At 37.0% G+C, this 17,012-nt stretch overlaps 1 protein-coding gene across 1 annotated transcript in view; it reads left to right on the top strand.

Moving 5' to 3' along the window:
• Window positions 1-5,872: 5,872 nt before the first annotated feature.
• LOC136843499 (cilia- and flagella-associated protein 251-like) overlaps window positions 5,873-17,012 on the top strand; it is a 120,534-nt gene continuing 109,394 nt past the window's right edge. The window contains exons 1-2 of the mRNA XM_067112035.1: window positions 5,873-5,972; window positions 15,410-15,565. Of these exons, the coding sequence (XP_066968136.1) occupies window positions 5,873-5,972; window positions 15,410-15,565 (256 nt within the window). The remainder of the gene's footprint in view (window positions 5,973-15,409; window positions 15,566-17,012) is intronic.

The following is a 17,012-nucleotide window of genomic DNA, read 5'->3' as shown; positions in this document are numbered from 1 at the left end:
CTAAGAGATGCATTAGGAACGGCAAAAAGACTGTATGATAACAACAAAGAAACTTACAAAAACATCCCCCAGCTAATTAAGTTAAAGTAGCATTTAAGAACCGTAATGCAATGAAAGAAGCACACATACAAAATTATCCCGACAGCAGTAAAAGAAGTGTATATCTAATTCCACGCAAGTAATATGACGACTTTTGTATGGACCAAACTGGCAAAGAGACCAGAACCGCATAAAAAACTTGAAAGACGATGGATTTCTATTACATGTTAATGAAAACATTTATGCAACCAACTGGGCAAGGGAAAGAAGAGAGCAGATTCTAATAATGAACTGGGAAGGAACATTGTTGAGTCTAGTTTTATCAAAAGAGAGATTTTGTGAGAATATGAATATCAGCAACGGCAGATATAAACCCAGTCCAGTAGTTTCAAAAGGAAAATGCAAAACATATAGATTTTAAGCAGAACAGTTGATAACGAAAGAGGGAAATGGTGTGAAGCCAATGCATAGAAACAAAATTGCATCTAAATAGCTAACAAGTGTACGGGTCCATACACTCCTCCCCACCTGTTCAGTGTGAATATTTGGTGTGGTTCCAAGGTCTGTATGTTCTTCTGTACTGTTGTAGGGTCCTACACGGACCTACACAATCGTCCATCTCACCTGGCCGTCTGAATTCATACCCTACGGACATCCGCTCCTCACAACAACCATCTCCTGACATACGCGCCAAGCACACGCATACAAGAAATACAGCCAACATCATGCATCCTTTTTATGTATACGGTCGTTCATAATCATGTCACGTCAAATGTATCATTCCTAATAGAGGCAATATAACGTCAGCTTTCCGGCTATATTTATCAGAACTCTGTTAGCAACTTGTATACAAAATTATGTAACATTCTCCATTATCGAGCTAACACAGTCGACTGCATGTTAATCTCTATTTTGTTCGCCTCGTGTCAAGCACTACATTACCGCTCGCGAGAGCCCTTGACCTCTCTGTTGTTTTCTTGAATAAATTCGTCTTATGCAATAAGACTCCCCTATGGTAAGTGCTAATTCCTATACTGTTTCGGCAGTTTCACGGCTTTATCACTCGCCCTTAGCAGCTGTTTTTTGGATTATCCTCGACGGTTGGAAGTGTTTATCGTAGTGAAAGTGAAGTGAATACCATGACTCGACATACGAAGAAACGACCGCCGCCTTCTGGTTACTTCACGGACGAAGCTCGCCCCCAGCTTCGAAAAAGAGATCAGGCAGCGACCAGGCAACACCTCAACAACCTACCCATTCATCTTCCCTTCACCCTCCACCACCTCCTCTTCCTTGCAAACCTCTCCTCCTCGTCCTCCGACGAGAAAGGGACTCAAACTGAGCAGCCAACACCCCCCTACCCCTCTCCCCCCCCCCCACCCACTCCAAACCCTAAACCTCAAGCATCCTCACTTCCTACTCAACCTATTCCCAACCCCGACGGCGAACTTTAAGTCTCAAGGTCGCCTCTTCAACCAGCAGATCAACGGCCTAACAAGGCAATCACTCGTAGAGATCTCCATGACATCTTGAAGAATTTTATGGAAGGTTGGTTTTCCCACTCATGTTCCGACTGCTGGAGTGGCGACGTGGATAAATGTAGGAACTGTGTGGTTAGAGAAATTTGCGACCGATATTGCCTTCCCATCTCCGACGAGCTTTCCAAGCATGTTTGGTGATAGTAGTTAATCAATTTGATTGGCAATTATCCTGTTTCTCCCACTAAAACCTTTCCCTTCCCATAACGACCGAATTTTTCTATTATCGCTCTAACTGCCGCGTAAGCTGTTACTCCTATTTGTGCTACCTTTTCTAAATCTTAAAATTTCTTCATTTTCTTCCATCGATCCCTTCCACAAAAAGATCGATGCTTTTTTTCTTAGCTCAAAGTAAATTAAATACGGTATTAAAACTCCGTAGATTTTCTATTTTCCTGATTTTTCTCCGACGATAAATATTTCATTTTTCCCTACTGGCTATCTCCCACTTGCCAGGACTCGCTACTATTGCTCTTTCTCTCCTGCTGGCGGGTGCTTTAGGGCTCAAAAGAGGTTTGTAACTTTGCCTGTTATCCTTTCATTTCATACCATTTCACTGGCACGATCATAAATCACAATAAAGAAATCACGTTCATATCCTTAAATTTTCACCTACTCATTCTATATGACTTACGGACTGCTCTGTGAGCAAGAGCCCGTGCTGGCATAAAGCGAGCTTAATAAAAAACAACAACAACATCATTTGAATAAATTAGTAACATTGTAGATGCTGCCCCTTACTCACGCCTTCACTTCATTGTCACCTAGTGTATATATTGTAAATATCTGTCACTGTATATCGCGTAGGGGTGGCATTACTAATAATTGTTTGCAGCGTCCCTTCGACCACGATTTCCATCTACTTTTAGCCTTTTACTTTACCTTTGTTCCTACTTCCTTTCTTCCATCTCACTTGTAACCATATCAAACCCTGTTTTCACTGCCTAAAGCGCCGAATGGCTGATAAGGCCGCAGTGCTTGGCTTTCTGGCCAAGGTTCATTAATCACATCTCCTACTATGTATCAGTACTCAACAGGATGCCTTAGACCTAAAGATGAAACTGCTCCGGATTTGCACATTATCCTTGTGGTGGTTTGCATATATAATCATATATATAACTTCTTGGAACTTAGTATTATTATATTCTCTTTTATAATGGTAGTAGCTGAGGGACGTATAAATCAGTGCCATAAAGTAAACCAAACCCTAAGGAATTATAAGTGAGAAAAAAAAATCTTACTAGGAAAGAAAACGGAATCTCTTTTCCGAAGCCTCTGATGGAATCGATGAACCTTCTATTAGAATATGGAAATTTATTGGAATTGGAATACAACTGAAAAAAAGTTTGGGCTTGTAGATAAAAAAATAGAGGGAGAATTTTTTTTTTATTTGGGAAAATTGCAATGTGAAGGAAAACTAAAAGCTGGTAACCCAACATGGCCGTTTTCAGAGAAGTACCTAAGAAAATGAAAAATACAGGGCTCATCGAGACATAAAAAGAGACAAACAGAATGACCGAGAAATTCAACGACTATCTGTAGGACAAATGAAGAAAGAAATCTAATACATCGAAGTGATAATTGAAACAGTATAAACACTAAGAAGTTGACATATCTCCTGTAGAAGTAGGGGGTAATTTCTTTGCCAAATAACATGATAGAGATTTATGATATAGTTAATATTTGTTGGAAATTTGTTTGAAATGGAATTTTTCTAAGAAATTATATGATCAGAATTATAAAAAAAAATAGGCGTTCGGCTTTTTAAAGGCATTTTGTATCTTTTTACATTTTTTTCTACATCACATTTATAACCTTTCTCATATGTGTCATTGGTTTTCGCACAAACACTACTTACGTTAACAACGGTAAACAATCATTCCGTTTTAAATCATTTTTACTTCGTTTGAGTTCTGTCCCAATTCACTTATATTCCTTTCATTTCTAACATTCTTTTCTTCTTTACCAAGAAGACCCCTGAAAATAAAACATGAAATATAGATCTATCTGGAAAAACTTATACCTTCCTCACAGAATTTCCGATGAAATCAGGATGGCTAATGATATTCTCTGATCCTGGGAACTGAGTTTCCTTGCTTCCAAGAGAAGTTCCTAATCGGATTATTTTGAGACATTATCTCCATTCTTTCACTGATCCCTGATCTCGATGAATTCAGCCATGAAAATTGCATTCGTTGAAAGTATTGAGTTTAACATTTCATACTGAGCTTATTCGAAAAGGTAACATGGATTGCCTTCTATGTACGTATTTACACAAGGAAATGATCGGAAATACGTTTCATGGGACGTTGCTTTTCAGTCAGAATGAAAAACTTAGACCGGTGATTAATATATAAAGGGCCTGAATGGAGTTTGTTTCAAAACAAATTTCCTCAAATTTCATACTCAGATATATCTTTTGCTACAAGAATTCTTTCAAGGCTCTCTCTCTCTCTCTCTCTCTCTCTCTCTCTCTCTCTCTCTCTCTCTTCTTACACACACACACACTCACACGCACACATACATACGCACACACACTTGTGTATGTCAATAAGATAAGACTTTATACTGCAAATAATTGTGTACCATCTAAATCTAAAGAAGTTAACTACTGACAATGACACGTTACGGTACACCTGCCCTTTTTGATTTAGTACCTGTCGTCTCAGATAAATCTTGGTCAAAAACACTAGACCAAAGTCTTCGTCCTCAACTGCGCCATTCATCATCTATAAATCATGCTGAAATCTTTCATAAATAAACCGCGCTTACACCATCCCTTATGCACTGAGTAATATTATGTCATTTTTTATCACCTAAAACCAATTATCACGCTCTTTCATGACTTTGGAACCTTTTCCCCATCCATGTTAACATTATATACCCTCAAAGCGACTCCATTATATTTTTCCAACTGTGCTGCAAGATCTGGGTTGCACACTCATTTATTTATGGCGCACTGCTATTCTTTATTCTTTTAACTGTCTTTCTTACGCGTTTAACAGTTACTCTCAAACACACTTTCATATTACGGTACCGTAACGTCCCCCGTTCTAAGAATAAATGCGGGTGGTTATACATATCTATATATTAAAAGTTAAAGTTCTCCTGGGCCTCTGTAGGCTCATAGGGCAGGCGCTGATCTCCTGTTTCTTAGGCCGACAGCCAGTGGGGGACAGGTCCCAATGCCTATGACACGTGGCCAGTGTGTCGCTAGGCCCACTGTTTAACTCCCCTGCCCTGAGGGCTAGTACATATATATACAGACAGACACACACACACACATATATATATATATATATATATATATATATATATATATATATATATATATATATATATATATATATATATATATATATATATATATATATATATATATATATATATATATATATATATATATATATATATATACTACGGTATATTTTTTTCACTCACTAAAAGGCTGGTTTTTAAGTATACTTGTTTTACCAGTTGAAAAAGAAGCTGGGGGAAAATGTCAACAATACTAGCTTCAATGAAAATATAATTTCAAGTTAATTAGATTTGCTGCGTTTTAGCCCAGCCATAATCCTTTAAACTTAAACTCGTTTAGGTTTGGAGAATTACAAAAAAAAAAATTACAGTTTTCAAAACTTTTTTGTTGTTGTGTACGTGCGTTGGTATGATTCAAATGGGTTTCAGAGCAATATGGTAGTCCCCCTACATCTTTCCATGAGTGGTTTCATTAAGTAAAGCATTTTTGGTTGATTCGAAATTTAAAGTTGGAGAGGCAGCAAAAAAATCTGAGGTTGTTTTCTCTCTATAAATCATCATAACATTATTTTAATTACTTGAATTGGTTGGGCAACAATTTGCAGCTACATTTTTCTCCAGTATGTACGATACAAAATTGCATTCCACTATTATTTTCGTATTAAAAACTGTTGTAGATGGCGTGTATAGCTACCAAAAGTTTAATATGGTTGGTATCTATCTCTTTTGAACACTGGAAATTTCTTTGTTAAAGTAGATGAGGAAAAATCCTCGGTGTATGGAACATCAAATGCTACAGTACTAAATTAATAATGTGTTGCTTTACCAGGGGAAGGCAGTTTCCATTTATAGAAAACGTACCAATGAAAAAGTTTGCGAAAGCGGAAACGTTTCCTAACTTACATATATTTCTTTATTACCAGTACTTTCCTAAAAATACCTTTTCGTCAAGAGAAAACGACCAGAGAAAACGACCACTCTCGGAAACGCATGAAGGCGCATTATAGACTGAAAACACTGTAGTGGAAGTCAAGGAGATGGAGAATCCTGCACTGAAAACCAGTGGGAAGGAAGGAAGCGAAGAGGAGGAGGAGGAGGAGGAGGAGGAGGAGGAGGAAGAGGGAGAGGAAGAAAGGAGTAGGAGATGAGAGACTAAAGGGGAAAGGTTAAAGGAGAGCTATATGAGGGAAACCGTAGCAAAAGTGTGATGGTCATAGCTGCGCTGAGATGGCGGAATTCTGCACCTCACTGATGGATGCGAGATTTCCATGATCATGTGCTCCGATTTGTTCATTTCTTTCTCTTTTTTATTGAGAATATGATCTTATTGAAAGCATGCGCATTAGGTCAAAGTTTAATAATGTAATATTGCTCTGAGTGAACACATTCTCCCCCCACCCAGCTCTCTCTCAAAAGTACACTATTCTAGAAATACAGGGGATAAAATAATTTGGGAATATTTCTCAAATTTCTACTTCGATAAGAAAGATAAATGCTATGGCAGGTTTTTGCATATCATTTGGACCTCATTCAGTATTTAAATGAAAAAAAAATCAGGCAATGATTAGAAAAAATCAAATGTTCATGACTAAGCAATTTAAAAAAAAAAATCAAATGTTCATGACTAAGCATTTTAAAAAAAAGTGAATAAGTTTCACCTGTCAAGGAGATTTGAATTTACACCGAAAGTCCTTTGAGTCACGAGCATACAGCATTACCGATCATGACATGGCAGAAACATTCTATCTCTTCTCCAGGAAGTCGGTGCCAAGGGCTTTCCCTCAGTCGGCCCCAAGCGTGCTTCGATAAAAAAAAAAGCTTTCTCGCACGCCATTATAACGGTTGAATAATTCTTGAAAATTTCTGCTTGACTACATAAGAGTCTCTTTAAATTGTACCAATATGTCGTCATTTTTGTTTTATCGTATTAAAAATAAGATCACTCCATTAAAAAATAAGGAAACAAAAGTGACACGGGAGGAAAGAAAATTTGGATTCTTATCTCTGGCGTCCCTTGAGGAATCGATAGACCAGCTCTTAGGAGATGGAAAGTTACAGAGGCAAGAAAAGAGCTGAAAAGTTCGGTTGTATGGGAGGAACAAAATTTCGGAAACTCGGTCATTTTTTATTTATATTTTAAGAGCGTTTATTGGAGGTTGTGAGCGGGGATTTGAATCTGTAACTCCGTAGAGCTCTTTTCGTTATACCTAGGGTTGGGGTGAGAGAGAGAGAGAGAGAGAGAGAGAGAGAGAGAGAGAGAGAGAGAGAGAGAGAGAGAGAGAGAGAGAAGGAGGCTGGAGAGGAGAGAATGTTTAGTAACCATTAGAAAAAGTCAAGTATACCTTAGTTTAACCAGACCACTGAGCTGATGAACAGCTCTCCTAGGGCTGGCCCGAAGGATTAGACTTATTTTACGTGGCTATGAACCAATTGGTTACCTAGCAACTGGACCTACAGCTTATTGTGGAATCCGAACCACATTATACCGAGTAACCATTAGAATCATGGAGTTCGTATACCAGGATAAGTATGATTTTATTACCATCACCTTTAAAGAATGATTAACCTGGAGAATTTATTGATCAAAATATGGAAAAAGAGAATTTTGTCTGCAAAAAAAGGCCTTTATGAACTCTACATTCATTTCTAATTCAGTGCTATAAATATTTGTGTAGTAAGGAATGAGGGCCACAAACATTTAGTCTTTAATCCTTAGATTTCGAATTATTTCCAGATAACTTTCCTGGTGTCATAAAAATATGTTTTTACTTTATCTGAAGACTGCAGCTCCTCAGGTATGTACTGATCATTTTGTTTTTAAATATACGTGGGTACAATAAAAAAAAAAAAATCCATCCTAAGAAAGTTGATTTCATGATCATACCATTTCGGAGGAAATCGAAACAGTTGATACTTTTGATTCTTGCCTCTCACACCTTAAGGCAATGAATTGTGACCTCAAAATCTGCATTAAATGAAACATGAAGTCATTGTTTTATGCGTAAGTATTTTGAGAGAAATACCTGTGCTGAATTCTTTGCGAGCGATTAAATATGGAAAATTACGCAGTCATGATACACTAAATCTGAATTTGAGAGTTCGACGTATGACGATAACGAATATCAGTATTCTTATATATAAAAGTGAATGTCTGTATGTATGTTTGTTTGTATGTTTGTGAACAATAGAAATCCGAACCGCTCGATCGATCTAGGCTAAATTTGGCACGTGGCCATCATTTGACCCAGCTTAGATAATAGGGTAAGTTTCAAACCGGTACCCCCGCCTACTTCCCCTTCCCCCATCCCCCTTCCCACTTCCCTTTGTAACTTATGTGCTAAATAAACTCTACGGGTTATCATACCTCATTTCATGTACTTGAAACCATAGAATATGTTATTGAAATTGTTTTTCAGTCACTTCAGTAATAGCTGGATAAAAGAAATGGACAGCACAGGGTAATATCTGGATAAAAGGGACAATCACCACCACAGTAATTTCCGGATAAAATGGAAAGACAGAACAATAATACCTGGATGAAAGGAACAGTCACAACAGTAATACCTGTCAGTTCCACACACGACTGTTCGAAGGGTGAACTCTGAATGACAAAAGTAGAACTGTCAGTTGAACCATCAGTGCGAACCCCTCGACCTCTTCCGTTCTACCTCCCCTCCCCCTCCCCCTTCCCTCTTCCCTCCCCTCCCCTCCCCTCTCCTTTCCCTTTTCCCTTCCCCTACACGTAGACTGTCATTCAGAGTTTTCCCGAGCAGCGCCGGGTTGGCCTGCTAGTGAAGATATGTATCTCCAAGTATTCCATGCTCGCGCTGAATATAACTAGAAATATTACTTGGAACAATACTGGAACAAGTTTCCTGCTACTGCTCTCTCTCTCTCTCTCTCTCTCTCTCTCTCTCTCTCTCTCTCTCTCTCTCTCTCTCTCTTTTCCTTATCTTCTATTCGATGACTCGTATTCATGGGCTGACTGATATACTCTCATTCCGAAAATAAGCACATTAATTATAATTCTGACATTAGAATTGTAATATCTCTCTCTCTCTCTCTCTCTCTCTCTCTCTCTCTCTCTCTCTCTCTCTCTCTCTTATTTTGAGGACATGAAAAGGCTTCGTAACTTCCTACTATCTACGGAAAATGTTATGATTTATTTCTAACGAAACTTTCGCTTTCAGGCTTAAGATAAGACAAAAGTGGGTTATCTTACTGAGCCGCGAGTGGTCGTTTGTTAATGTTAACAACCCTTTAAAGTTAATAACTGTAAATGCTTCATTGAAAGAAAAAGCAGAGTTCCAACTTTAAATCATGTTCGCATAATTCAGTGATTCTCCAATTGGGTGCCGCAAGATTGTCACGAATTTTATCTTGGCTACATCATCTCAATCAACATTTGTAAAAAAAAAAAAAAAAAAAAAGTTTGCAGAAGCCTTCATATAATCGGTATCAGTGTGTTTACTGTGATATATTAACATTATTATATACGTATATATATATATATATATATATATATATATATATATATATATATATATATATATATATATATATATATATATATGTGTGTGTGTGTGCTTAAAGGTGATTATCATGTTTTTTTTATGTTAGTCTGAATTCAAAGCTCCTAAGTTTAATTCTTCTGATATACTCTTTGTCTGTACAGTATATTTCTACATGTACGGTGTGCTGATTTTGGTTTGAGTATGGATAATAATTTTATTCATTAAATAAGAAGTTAATTCATGCGATATGGTGTGATGGTGAAGAAGGGCTGCCACGGTAATGATTACATTAGTTAGAGTGCCAGCACTAAAAAAGGACTGAGAACCACTGATTTACAGCAATGAATCAGAGCACTGAATTAACATAAAATGTTCACCATGAAATGGGTGGTTCCATACGCATTGATTGCTGAGCTCTCAGAAATCACTGATGGGATGAGGTCCGGCCGCCAAGTTCCACTCTATCCTTCCATCAAGCCTCCACATTTAAATTACTGTCAAGTACATAATTAACATTTTTCGTTAATTGGAGATTAGTAAGAGTGTTCTTGAGAAATGGTATTTTTAGCTGTCTGTTTTCTAATAAGCCCGATAAAAACTCCACCTGATCACCAATAGGTACCTTTGTGAATAATGATACCACATTAAAATTTACGAGCCTGGCTTCACTATTAATCTGTATATTATTTATTTTATTTATCATGTCAACGCTATTCCTTATATTTGCATCAGAAATAACACCAGCCAATAGGTTAAAAAATACTCACTAGTTAAACTAATTAGAATATGTGTAAAAGAATGTAACTTGAAATTCAATGGGAAATTTTACTAAAAAAAAATTGGTATGGCAGTGGGTAAATCTTTATCGCCAGCGTTAAGATGTATATGGAATCTTTTTAAAGCAAATGTTAAACAAAATCATTCCACGAAACGTAGTATGGGCCAGGTATGTAGATGATATAATTTGTATTTGGCCAGGGAACGAAAATGCAAATAACTTTTTAAAAATTTAAATGAATTAGGACCACCGATTAAATTCACTATGGAAATGAAAAGGGAATGGTTCCTACCTTCTTTCAATTGCGTAATGCGTAGAAATTGCACTGGGTTCAAAAACAGTGTTTACAGGAAGCTAATAATATTTCTACATATGTTCATTTTATTCTGGTCAGAGCAATAAAGTTACTAAATCAGTGTTCGCATACATCTTTAAATGCTTAGGAATACCGACAAGAAACTGAAATATCCCGACTGTGTATTAGATAATGCATTAGTAGTGGCAAAAAAAGACCGAATCAAAACGAAAAAGTGACTTACAATACAAATAATCTGCTTGCACTAACATAATAATAAAATGAATGATGAAAGGTTTCCCCCATCTTCTAAAGACCTCTCCCGACAACATAAAAAGGAAATGTACATCAAATTCCACGTAAGTCTTCTGATAACTTTTCTATTGGTCAAACTGGCAAACGCACTGGAATAAAACGGCACACACAAAGCGTTGGATATGCACAGTGAACAGCGGAGTTTTTGTACATGTTAATGAGAACAAATATACAATGAACTGGGCATAGATAAAAAGGAAAGTTTATTCCAATATTACAATGGAAATAAATATCATTGAGCCTAGTTTCATAAAAAAAGTTAATGTCATAACATGAATAGCAGTCAATGCATGTATAAATTTGTTCCTATAATTTGGCAAGAAATTTGTGAATGTTTGACATCTAAGGAAAGTAGTAAATATATTTGGAAAAAAGATTATCAAATTTGGAAACATAGTACCTGACCTTAGCACTAATGAGTTTTGTCGCCCCTCCCTTTGACACCTATCAGGTGTGGATTTTTAGTCCCATTAACATAATTATTATGATTTCTACCATTATGTATCAGTCCTTCGTCAATGGCTTAGAAATAAAGTTGAAACCTGTCCTACACCCAGTCTTATTCCGTCTCTTGTGGTAAAATGTGATACATAAATCACGTGTTATTGTAATAACAATCGTGTATGTGTGTGTGTGTGTGTGTATATATATATATATATATATATATATATATATATATATATATATATTATATATATATATATATAATATAATATATATATATATATATATATATATATATATATATATATATATATATATATATATATATATGCAAAGAGAGGGGATGGTGAGACAAGGGACACCTTTTGTTGAAAGTACTTCGATTTTGAATACCTTAGCAGGGTCTTCACAAACTGGCACGTAAGCTCTCTCCTCTACTTCCCCTTACAATATGTCCACCACCTCTTTTCAGATCTTCCTCCCCTTCTTTTCCCCAGCACTTACAAAATTTTATACTTTTCTCCACCCTAGTTTTATCCATTGTTTCTACATGGCTAAACCAACTCCATCCCTCCCCCCACCTCTCTCTCTCTCTCTCTCTAGCTCTTCGTTGGGAGAGTTGGTAGAGTTGTGGCCTAGCACTCGCTAGGCCCAAGTTCTACTCTCCGGCCGGCTAATGAAGAGTTAGAGGAATTTATTTCTGGTGATAGAAATTCATTTCTCGCTATAATGTGGTTCGGATTCCACAATAAGCTGTAGGTCCCGTTGCTAAGTAACCAATTGGTTCTTAGCCACGTTAAATAAGTCTAATCCTTCGGGCCAGCCCTAGGATAGCTGTTAATCAGCTCAATGGTCTGGTAAAACTAAGGTATACTTAACTTCTCTCTCTCTCTCTCTCTCTCTCTCTCTCTCTCTCTCTCTCTCTCTCTCTCTCTCTCTCTATGAGAGTTTCTTTGTAAGTTGTCACCCACCCTGAATGTGAGATTTAGCATTTTTGAGAGTAACTGGATAAAAAAATATAGGATTATTACAGTTCAGCATTTATATCTAACAATTAAGTGGGATGCTATTCAAATAATGCAATCCTAAAGACATATTCACAAAATATATAAATGTAATATCCTTTTTCGTTTTATGTTGATATATTCAACAGAGAAAAGTGACTGCATGACACATAAGGAAAATAAATATACTGCTTATCTGTACCTCCTTCACAATGTGATCATTTTCCTTATGAGTATAGTTTATCCAAGAACCTTTTGACAGTAGATTTTTTAACACTAAATGATTCTCCGGTTATGATCCTTCCATTGTAATAAATGAAATGCTAGAAAATGCCTGGTCATCACGAACTGATAATTTAACTTTCAATTCAGGCGATGGTAACGCGACCTGATTGCATTTCACGAAGCTATATAATTGCTTATTGGAATTACAAAGGAAAAATGTATCGGTAATTACCAGGCAAGTCTCTGAAGGACACTTGGGTACTTATTCAAAATTCCAATTTGAAACCTGGCATGAATCTGTCAGAGTAAAAAGAATCCGAAGTTAATGAAATTTGCTTCATTTCACCTCTGACGTAAATCCTTTTACGAAATAAACCGAGATATAATTGGTAGTTCGTAAATCAAATACAACTAGCGGCCCAACAAACCTTGACCGTTGTGAATATTTTTATGAAAGTACCGAATCCGGTAAGCTTCAACCCCAGGTTCTCCCAAAAATATATAATCAATGACAGCCGTTTCCAAAATGGTAGCCAGCTACAACTGTTTTTGTCCTAAATCTAGGTGGATATAATGTGATGTATAGGACGTACCGAATTAAATTATTTACCATACATACACTTTGGTAATTACATTTTTCAATTCCCGAATCCCAAAACTAAACAGCTATCACAGAGAGCAGGAGATGCCGTCGGTGACGAGGCTATCGCAAGAATGTGGTGCGATCGCTTCAGCACTACCCTGGATTGCATAAACGATCAAGGTTCCCGAAGGGATGCACTGTAGATAACCTCCTTACTGATAACACTCAGAGTTTCATTTCCCCGATCGTATTACGCCAGGTAACATCAGCGATGCCATAAACAACCTAACTAAGAATAAATCGCCCGGCTGCGATGGTCTGCCTGCTGAAGCTTTCAAATTCTGCCATCCGATAATTTACATTTTGCTAGCTGCTTTATTCAATGCGTGGATGATTCACCAGTTTCTTCCCAGACTCCCTACTCTTAGCTCACTTAATACCATTTATAAAAAAACAAGTTAAGGATGCAGCAGACCCTGGCAATTATCGCCCGATTGCAATTACTAAAATTGCGTCGAAGCTACTTGAGTCCGTTCTTCTAGGGAGACTTCTCCCCTTTGTAAACACTACTGACAACCAGTTCGCCTTTAAAGAAAACCACTCAACCGACACCTGCATCTACATCCTGAAAGAATTGCTGAACTATTACCTATCATCAGCCTCTACTGTTTTCCTATGTTTTGTAGATGTGAGAAAAGCATTTGACAGAGAAAACTACCTGAAGCTCTTTCTGAAGCCGCACAAACGAGACACACCTCTATATCTAATTGGCATTTTATGTTGTTGGTTCTCCGCACAGCAATTCTGTGTCAAATGGGGTAACGTTTTGTACACCTTCGGCTCCCTAAACGGGCTCCGGCAAGGAGACATTCTCTCTCCATACCTGTTTAAGACATACACAGACGCCCTGAATGTCAAACTGAACTCGCTCCCAATCGGATGTACTATCAACTAAACAACAATAAACAACCTCTGTTACGCTGACGGTACGGTTCTGATTTCCCAATCAGTGCAAGGTCTCCAGCGACTCATCGACACTTGCCGCCAATATGCAGAGGAATTTGATATCCTATACAACGAAACCAAGACCCAGTGTATGTCGCTGCTCCTGAGATCACTTAAGCATATTGCAGAACCACAAATTCTCCTCGGAAATCATCGTCTGGAATTCGTGCATGAATTTCCGTATTTGGGCCACATTATCAGGGACGACCTAAAAGATACTGCAGACATAGGACAGAGGCGTCGTAAACTATGTGCAACTGGGAACATGATTCGGGTTCTTCTACATCCTGAAATAGAAGAACCTGAATCCAGACCACGAAGGATTTCTGATAGGATATTTCAATAAAAGACTTCCCGCATTCCACACATTATCCTTTTCCATTATAAATATCGGCCAGTTGCTGACCAACATCGCTGAGCCTGAAAAGCGAATTATAAGGAAAATAGAAAAGACCCTGTATAAGATAAATTCGCATAATACAGCCATCTTTTTCAATATTATTATTATTATTATTATTATTATTATTATTATTATTATTATTATTATTATTATTATTATTATTATTATTATATTTCTACGCTTCTTGTTATTACTGGTATTCTCATTTTTTATCATTACTGTGATTAATATCATTGTAGAGTTCTGCTATTTTCAATTTTCGTATTTAGCCTTCTGGGCCTGACTTTTGTAACCACCTAAGGTCCCCAGCTGGAAATTAATCGTCTGCAATTTGTATTTTTAATTGTTATCATTTTTAATATTTTTTTACTATTATTCTTCATATAATTACTGTCATTACCATTATTATGAATTCTATCTTTTCTACTTCTTCGGCAATTGTGTGGATACTGCCGATTATTATTTTTTATCATGTTATGTATCTAGATTGTGTGTATTGTATTTGTATATTCCATGTATATGGGCCTGAGCTGAAATAAAGGATATTATTATTATTATTATTATTATTATTATTATTATTATTATTATTATTATTATTATTATTATTATTAAACAACTCAAGAGGGTGGACTTTTTAACATGACGACCTTGTACGAAATTTGTATTTGAACAGAGTACTCTGATCAGGATGAACCCTGTGCCAAATCATGCATTTCTCGTTATGTAAAGATCGAGTTTGGAATTTCACAAATGATCTCAAGATTCCTTCTTTATCACACGTCGAATTATGCATTAATAACAGTCAATATTCTTCTTCTTTTTCTTTTGTCAGCAGTACCATTAGGGAGACAATAAGTCATGGTGAACTACATCTACTTCCGCCACAGACAAGCAAGTACTATTCACGAGAAGACTGGAAGCGGGCCTTGACGACAGAGGATGACAAAAAGGAGTATCAGCCTTTCACATCACGTTAGTTGAGCTTGTCCTTCATATAAAAAATCCACGTAGAATTAAGAGAAAAACCTCACTTCAAGATTGCTGAACTTCCTCTTCTCAACAAGCCGCTACTGAAACAGCTGGAATTAGATGTTAATAACACAGATCACTCTACAATAGAGGAGACAATCCACGTAGAATTAAGAGAAAAACCTCACTTCAAGATAGGTGAACTTCCTCTTCTCAACAAACCGCTACTGAAACAGCTGGAATTAGATGTTAATAACACAGATCACTCTACAGTAGGGGAGGAGACATCCTTATGTCCTCTGAGGAAGGTACTTTCGCCAGACTAAATGAGCAGGACAATAAAGAGGATGGATTACGTATCGCAAATGCTGAACAGGTGTACACCAATCACTCCTGTTCGGTGGGGCCAGTGCATTAATGTTTCCCAGAAGATGCCGAAATAACTGTGCGCTACGCAAGTTTCCCGGTAATAAAGACCAGATGGTACAATCTTTGTCAAATTCAGCTATCTCAAGCTTAAGTAAATGCTATGAACAATATTTCACCACATAGCAGTCCATCAAATTACAGTTAGGGTGGCGCCTGAAAAGGCACCTGTGCATCCAGTGTTCCACTGAAAAAATGCAGAGAAGACTGTATGGACTCTTTTTCCTATCTTGCGCTTACTATGTTGAATAGGTCTTCGGCCCCAGAAAACCTAATGGCCACGAAAGAGTTTTATTATACCTCTCAATGAATGACTTAGATTATACAGAAAACAGCCGAGGCTGGGATGATGTTACCAATGAGAGGTTTATTGTTTAGTAAACTTCTCCAGCCAAGGCTACCCCAGACAAGAATGTTAAGAGGGCACCATACGAAATCAGCATGAACCACTTTTGGACCAGATGAAGGCTAATGCAGGTATGCATTTTTCTCTTGCAAATATAAAAATAAAAATTATGTTGTGAAATACAAGTGTAAAAAACCAGCTGCCACTAACACAAGTTCCATTTATCTAAAACCATTAACATACGTAAAAGCAGGTATATAAAGATGTTTTATGGGAGAGGAAAGGTCACTTGAAAATCTTCGTTTTCAGTAGGAATTTTCTCCTGTAGTTGGTCATCCTTTCCCATCTCCAATGGGGAAGATTTTTCTTATATTTGGAGAACCGTGTTAGTTGATCATGAGGTTAACAGTTCTTGATTAATTCTAAACTTCCAAATTTCCCTACTCCATCGTGAAAATAGATATATGACACAAATGTCATCCTAGTCGGACTGGTCTGCTCACCCTTAAAATTTTTAGTCCCATAGCAGTCGTGGTAACTATCATGAAAATTTCTACAATAGGCGACATATTGAAACTTAAGTATTTTGTTAGGTACCTATGGCTAAAGCTGCATCAGATTTAGTACTTTTATTACAAAGTTCACAATTTCTATGATTTTTATTTTAGGGCTGTCACACTATACGAGTACAGTCCAGTTCGAAGTAGAGTTAAGTTATTAATGTTTAGGTAAATTTCAATCGAATTTATTTTCATGCTGTCTACCTGTTCAAATCTTATTTTTTTAGTCAATATTCAGTTGCTCAGGATAGGTGGGCAAACTTTCGAGGCTACCTTCTTTCCTTCTAGCCCGAGTTATAAAAAAAATAAATTC

This window comes from Macrobrachium rosenbergii, chromosome 11, assembly GCF_040412425.1.
Source record: "Macrobrachium rosenbergii isolate ZJJX-2024 chromosome 11, ASM4041242v1, whole genome shotgun sequence".
NCBI lineage: Eukaryota > Metazoa > Arthropoda > Malacostraca > Decapoda > Palaemonidae > Macrobrachium > Macrobrachium rosenbergii.
The sequence above is the reverse complement of the archived record's forward strand: the minus strand, read 5'-3'. Positions and strand labels throughout refer to the sequence as shown.